The 7,332-nt window shown below is 48.5% G+C and overlaps 2 protein-coding genes across 2 annotated transcripts in view; both read right to left on the reverse strand.

Moving 5' to 3' along the window:
* Positions 1–700, reverse strand: part of STXBP3 (syntaxin binding protein 3) — a 28,373-nt gene extending 27,673 nt beyond the window's left edge. The window contains exon 1 of the mRNA XM_014534675.1: positions 586–700. Within this exon, the coding sequence (XP_014390161.1) occupies positions 586–700 (115 nt within the window). The remainder of the gene's footprint in view (positions 1–585) is intronic.
* A 1,647-nt stretch (positions 701–2,347) lies between these two features.
* FNDC7 (fibronectin type III domain containing 7) overlaps positions 2,348–7,332 on the reverse strand; it is a 25,740-nt gene continuing 20,755 nt past the window's right edge. The window contains exons 12-14 of the mRNA XM_005860083.2: positions 5,445–5,474; positions 2,630–2,697; positions 2,348–2,542 (exon numbers count right to left, since the gene is read on the reverse strand). Of these exons, the coding sequence (XP_005860145.1) occupies positions 2,666–2,697; positions 5,445–5,474 (62 nt within the window). The 3' untranslated portion in view covers positions 2,348–2,542; positions 2,630–2,665. The remainder of the gene's footprint in view (positions 2,543–2,629; positions 2,698–5,444; positions 5,475–7,332) is intronic.

The following is a 7,332-nucleotide window of genomic DNA, read 5'->3' on the forward strand; positions in this document are numbered from 1 at the left end:
ACGGAGGCTGCGCAGTGCGGGTGGAAGCTCCGCGGGCAGTCGCGCGCCCCCTAGCGGGAGGCGGGGTCACGTCAACCTCGCGTGACGTCAGAAGCAAAACAAAACGTGCCGACAGATTGTCAGCTGACAGCACCTAAGAGATTTTCGAATTCGTGGGTGCTAGACAAGAAGAAGGGGGGATTCTTCGCTTTCCAAAGAATTCTTCCCTTCGCGAAACGACTCGTAATAGACTTCACTCAGTAGCCACTTCAACAACCGAACGGAAAATGTACCCCCCTCCAAAAGTTGATTTTATGCCATTTTCAAGGACAGAATAATGGTGTAGAACTATGAGGTGACCTCCTGTGCTCCTGTGTGCCCAGAACTAAACCCACTCCTGAAGAACTTATAGTCACATTATAGCGCTCAATTCCTGGAATGCTGAAAGTAGTCAAAAGTTGGTTTCAAAAGCAAATGCTTTAATGATGATGCTATACATAAATGAACCAATAAAACAATGATTATTTATTTGCTAAACACAAATTCATGTGCCAAATTGTATGGGAGAAGCTATCAATACTTTCGGATCCCAAAGACGGGAATTACTGTTGAAAGCTGATTCCCAGAGGAGATCATCGGTGCTCAGACTTAGAAAGTCTAGGCAGAGGTGTGTTTCTTGAGATAATTCTTTTGAGACTTGAAATTCAAAGCAATTGGTCATGAATTAGATCAGTTTCTGCAGTTTCTGCGGCCCAACTGTGACATCACCATCGCACACACTGGCAGAAAAAGTAGGCTTTCCTACAGAGATTTGCAAAGGCCTTAATTCAAGTTGGTCACATAGGGAAGTGGAAATTGTTACTACTAATAATAGTTAATGTTTACTGAGGGCTTACTATATGCCAGGAACCCGTGGTAAGTAGATTAGCTCATTGACCTTCACAGCATCTCTTACCAAGGAAACTGAGGCTTACTGAAGTTAAGTCACTTAGTTGGGGATGCACAGCCAGTGGTGGAGTGGGAAAAAGACCAGGCTCGAGTTAAACAGAAAGTTAGAAATAGAGCAGTCTGTAAGATAACCTGCAGTTTTTGCTTTTTAGAAGAGTTGAAAATGAAATATAGAATCAGCCATAATATGGGTTCAAGCCCAGCATATGGCATTGTTAAAAACAACACAAACCGCCCAAAATGGAGTCACTTTATGCTAAGCCTCAGTTATTTTTGAACACTTCTCAGCCTCCCACCACTGAAATTTGCTTCAAAGAAGAGCTGGCAAAGGCAAGCCTTTTAAGATCCCCAAACCTGGCCACATGTCAGAATCACGTGGTGAGTTTGTCATGAACACAGATTCTCAGGCCTAGTCCCAGATCTATTGAGTTAGAGTCACCAGGGGTGGTACCCGGGAATGTGTGTTAACTAATGAGTTCCCCAAGTGATGTGGACGCACCTGTCCCAGTCCCATTCATTCACTGGAACAAACGTGAACTAAACCCAGCCCTCTTCTCTATGTGGCCACTTTAGTTGTGTGTGTGTTACTATAGTACTATTTTATATGAAGGCTACTGGCATTCAAAGAACACACATTTTTCCAGGTACAACAGCTTTATATTACATATAATCATTGCCTTTCCTCTCCAGAGATGGAAAAAACGGCTACAGTGTGAGAGGGGGATACAGCCAACAAGATTGATGGTCCTTCCCCCAAAAGGTACACATATGTCAGTCTGCCACAGTTTGAGGCCCTGCCCCGGCTGTCTCTCCATCCGAAGTGTTTGCACACTCACAAGCATGGCTGCGATCCTTCCAGAAACTGGCCAACAACTCCGCTCTCCCAGGCACTCCAGCAGAGGTCCCACAGCCGTCGCTGTGGCTTGGCCCGCCCTGCAAGCCGCTGGGCAGGACAGGTGGGCCTGGCAGTGCTGCCGGCCCGAAGTCCCGAAGTCCGGGTGGTTTGCTTGGGGATGAGCGGAGTCTCTGTATGTGGCCTGATGTCGCGTTCTCTGGGAGTGAACCTTTCCAGCCCTTGAATGGTTAAAGGGCTACATGGCCAGGGCTGGTGTCGATGAAACAGATGGGCTGCGGCCGTGGCGTGTCTGGATGTGAAATCTCAGAAGAAATCTCTTAATAGACCTTTCATGTGTCCAGGGCTTGCCCAGGGCACGGCTCACGCTGGCAGCCTTCCAGAGGACTTGCTGGGTCTATATCTCTCCCCAGTCCTCTCCGCAGCACATCTTTTCTTTTATTTTTTTTAATATATTGATTTCAAAGAGGAAGGGAGAGAGAGAGAAACATCAATGATGAGAGAGAGTCATTGATCAGCCGCCTCTGCACGCTCCCTACTGGGGATGGAGCCTGCAACCCGGGCATGTGCCCTGATAGGGAATGGAACCGTGACCTCCTGGTTCATAGGCTGACACTCAACCACTGAGCAACACCGGCCAGGATCCTGACCTCGCCTTCCGGGGTCAGAGTTGTTCTTCTAAAGAGCTAGTCCTGTGCTAGATGCATTGTGTAGGCTAATGGAGCTTGTCCATCTCTAGTCACACTAACGTTTGAGACAACCCTGCAAAACATAAGAGGGGAGAACTTTGAAAGACAAAGACAAAACACTTTGCCTTTGAATCACACCATGTCGATTCCAATTACTCACTAGGTCAAGCCTCCGTTGTCATTGCGCCTCGCTCGGTCACTCTGCATTTCTCTTCCCTCTGTAAATCACTGAGAGCGACAAGGGAGGGGAGAAGCCACACGGTGCATGACATAGGCAGACATTTTCTTACATTAAAAAGCCCTCCAACGTCTCTGAGGGTTAGATTAGTGTTTTGATCTGAAATGCTATTTCACAGGGAGGAGGAACCGGCAATTAAGAGTCTGAACTGTTCAAAGGGAAAAGAAGAAACCGACTAGCGGAGTGTAACTAACCAGGGGGTCTGGGTCCTGTTTCCTGAAATGCACGCTCCCAGAGAAGAGCTTCTCTGAGCTCAGACTGCAAACCCAGAGGGAAGAACCTCCCTCTCCACTCCAGGCCACCTGCTCTGTGCTCAGGGAGCTCCACAATTTCAATGGTTCAGGGAGAACATTGTGTAGAGAACTCGTAAACCAATTGCCCAGGGAGTTGTGAAGAGGAAACGCCCCCCTCCCACCCTCCCCCCGACCCCAGAGTTCCCTGGAATGTGTAGGACGCAGTGAAACAGCTGGAAGCTGAAGAAGGAGGCGCAGAGTGATGGCAGGCACGGCGCTGCAGTCTACCTCGGGTTAAAGCCTGTCTCCTCGAATGGATGGTCTGCCTCGCCCTCCCACCCGCATCACATTTCCAGCATCAGAGCAGCCTCCTTGAATTAGACCTTGGTTCTCAAACCTGAGCGCGCCCTAGAGTCACTCGGCAGGCTCCTTAACACAAAGCTCGCTGGGCCCCACTCTCAGAAATCCCGGTTCAGTAGGTCTATGGTGGAACCTGGAAATCGCACCTCTAAGAAGGTCCCAGATGCTGCTCATGCTGTTGGCCCTGGGGCCACGGTTGGAGAACCGACAAAAGTATCATGAGGACCACAGTTAAAATGCAAATATCTTAGAAGTCGCACGTTAAATGACACATAACAGAGTGTGATAGGAGCTTAAGTGGACCCTGAGTTAATCGTAACTACCATTTGTTCAGTACTTGCTATGGGTCTTATGTCCAACTATTTACATCTCATTTCATCCTCACAACATCTTATATATACGGTGATGATTTATTCCAGTTTTCAGGTGAGGAAACCTAGGCTGAGAGAGCACTGAAGCAACTTGCCTAAGGGCAAGTGATAGGGGCAGGATTTGAACCCAGCTCTGTCTTTTAAAAAAAATGCAATTATGCTGTTGAGCCCTGGCCTGGTGGCTCAGTTGGTTGGAGCATCATCCCATACACCAAAAGGCTGCAGTCTCAATTCCAGGTCAGGGCACAGACCTAGTTTGCGAGTTCCATTACCGGTCAGGAGAATGTATGAGAGGCAACCGATCGATGATGTTTCTCTCTCACATCGATGTGTGTGTGTGTATATGTCTGTCTCTCGCTTTCTCTCTGTCTCTCTCTCCCCTCTTCCCTCCCTTCCACTTCCTTTAAAAAAACAATGGAAAAATCCTCAAGTGAGGATTAACAACAACAACAACAAAACAAAGTGTAATAATGGAAATAGTTTCCAAGAATGCAGACCTAGGCCCATATACATTTCCCTGAAGACTAGGTCATTCGTACCTTGGGAGTTCTTTAAAAGTCGTTTTTTAATAATTTAGAAGTTTTTCACAGTTGGTTTTTTAATAAGTTAGGCCTGTTTCCTTGCAGCCACTGGAAACAGAAACCCTTTAAACATTCATAGGGATTGGGCTTGTTTCAGACTCACGGGTGTCCTGCTGAGGTCAGAGGAGCACTGGGCTGGGAGCGGAAGCAGAGAGCAGGTAACGGGGAGAGACTCAGCCCTGATCCCTGCCCGTGGACGGGTGTCGGATGGGAAGCTGGCCCAGACTGGGGGCAGGCAGGTGGGGCTTGCTGGTGGGAAGGCCTCATTTCCACTCACATGCTCTGAAGTCAGCCATGTCCGACTGGGCATATGTGTAGGTGCACGCAAGTCCTGTCTGCGGTCTGGGTTTATATTACTCCTTGGGGACAGGGGTCCCAAGGCCCCAAACCAAGCCGCCCCTAAAAGAGCATGGCAAGCATTTCTCCTGAAGCAGCACATGCCACTGACTGGGTTGGCACACACGGCTCGGGGTGGTCATCTCCGCGGCCTGGCCCAAAGGTGGCCTCCATGGGGCGCCCAGAATAGCCACGGGTGTCCTGCTGAGCTCAGAGGAGCACTGGGCTGGGAGCGGAAGCAGAGAACAGGTGACGGGGAGAGACTCAGCCCTGATCCCTCCCGTGGACGGGTGTCGGATGGGAAGCTGGCCCAGACTGGGGGCAGGCAGGTGGGGCTTGCTAGTGGGAAGGCCTCATTTCCACTCACATGCTCTGAAATCAGCCATGTCCGACTGGGCATATGTGTACGTGCACGCAAGTCCTGTCTGCGGTCTGGGTTTATATCACTCCTTGGGGACAGGGGTCCCAAGGCCCCAAACCAAGCCGCCCCTAAAAGAGCATGGCAAGCATTTCTCCTGAAGCAGCACATGCCACTGACTGGGGGGTTGGCACCGGCTCGGTGTGGTCATCTCCGCGGCCTGGCCCAACGGTGGCCTCCATGGGGCGCCCAGAATAGCCTCAACGGGGTCAGCCCAGAGCACATCCAAAGAGGCAGTGAGCGTTATCTTACCCCAGTCTCCCTCTCAGCACCCCTTTCCCTCCCCCGGGCATATCCACCCATGCAAACCGGAAGCAGACACCCTAGCATTTGTCTCCCTGATTAATTGAAGAGTCAGCTTTGATCCTGACTTCATTGTCGCCCTAAAATGCAACAAGAAAGTCCCCTTCCGTTTCATCCACGAGAAAAATGACTTACCCATTCCAAGTGTACTTCCAGAGCAGGTGACTGCAATAAATAAAAACACGGCATTTCAAATATACTTATTGATATGTTTAAGGTGATACAACTTAAGAAAGAATAAAGGGAAAGTAAACCAAAGAATGAATGAGAGCCCAGTGGGCGTGGCTCAGTGGTTGAACATTGACCTGTGAACCTGGAGGTTCAATTCCCAGTCTAGGCACACGCCTGGGTTGTGGGCTAGATCCCCATTGGGGGGAGGGGGGAGCATATAGGAGGCAGCTGATCAATGATTCTTATCATTGATGTTTCTATCTCTCTCTCCCTCTCCCTTCCTCTCTGAAATCAATAAAAATATATATTTTTTAAAAAGAACAAATGAGAACCAATTTGGATGACGGGAGAGGGAGATAACTACTAGCAATCTGACCTCGGGCAAGTCACTTCACTACCCTGTGCCTCAGTTTACCTGTAAGGGGTAAGAAGAATGCCAACTTCATAGGGTTATTATAAAAATCAATTAATACATCTAAACCCTTATAGTAGTTGCCACACATAGTCAATAACTATTAGTCATTATTATCATTTATAATATTGTCCTAATTATCAGAGTAACGCATCGTCATTACTGAAGAAGGAAAAAAAACAACACAAAAAACTCTAAAAACACCACCAAAAAATGTCCCCCATCCATGGTTTTAACTAGGGTAAGAGCATTCAGTGAGATATTGAATGTGAAAACACTCGATACATTTTAAAACACTTGGTAGAGCCCTAGCCAGTTTGGTTCAGTGGAGAAAGCGTCAGCCAGAGGACTGAAGGGTCCCGGCTTCAGTTCTGGTCAAGGGCACGTACCTCAGTTGCAGGCTCGGTCCCAGCCCCGGTCGGGGCATGTCTAGGAGGCAGCCATCGATGTGTCTTCTCACATCCCTGGCTCTCTCTGTTTGACTCTCCCCCCTCACCCTACTCTCTCAAAAATTAATGGAAAAATATCCTCCGGTGAGGATTAACAACAAAATAAAACGCTTAACAGACTGTAAAACACCACTAAGAGATAATGAAATCCTGTTATGAGCTGGAAGCTCTATTTCCTCAGAGCGCATCCCCACCCCAGCAACCTAATCCTGTCACTTCCCGGAGGGACGTGCTTTGGGCCAGCACGTCCTGTGGACAAGATAATGAAAAAATAGGGAATCGTAGCATGACAGCCAAGGGCAGGGGGACACCCCCGCAGAGGGACTGGCCGGGCTCCGTCTCCGGAGCCCTCCCGAACCTTCCTGTCACCTCCACGGAATTGGACCTTTCAGATTCCGCTTCTCAGCGAAGATCTCTGAGCCAATATTGACTCCTCTTCCTGTGTTCGAAGGCTTCCTCATCTCTTTTCTTTTATTTAGAAGTTTATGAAAGATATATGAGCACGCCTGGGCACGGTAGCGGGAGGGAGGGGCTGGAACACAGGGCAGGGAACTGTTCTGATTGTGATCACATCCTGCCAAGCCCAGCTTAGGATTTATGAATTCGTTTTTTTCTGATCCCCCAACTCTTCCTCAGTCACCAGACTGAATCTGTACAAGTAAAAGTTAAAGTGTCTTAATTTTCAACGTTCCAGGGCGTCTATCGTTCTCTCTTAAGACTGTGTTAAAAAATCTGAAAGCAGAAACTCATTTAAAAATCGCCTCTACTATTTAAGCAGCGAACATCCGGTCCTTTTCCTGAAGGAGAGAGGAGGAGGGGAGATGGAGCGTCTCCAGATCAAATAATAATGAGACATCACAATTCCCAAGAAGCCGGGGGTCCCCAGGTGCCAGAATCTGCCTGCAGGACGTGGAAATGTCACGCCCTCTTTTTAATTATGTTTTTAAATGTATTTTACAGAGAGAGGAAGGAAGAGAGAGAGAGAGAGAGA

Source organism: Myotis brandtii, unplaced genomic scaffold (genome assembly GCF_000412655.1).
Source record: "Myotis brandtii unplaced genomic scaffold, ASM41265v1 scaffold131, whole genome shotgun sequence".
Taxonomy (NCBI): domain Eukaryota; kingdom Metazoa; phylum Chordata; class Mammalia; order Chiroptera; family Vespertilionidae; genus Myotis; species Myotis brandtii.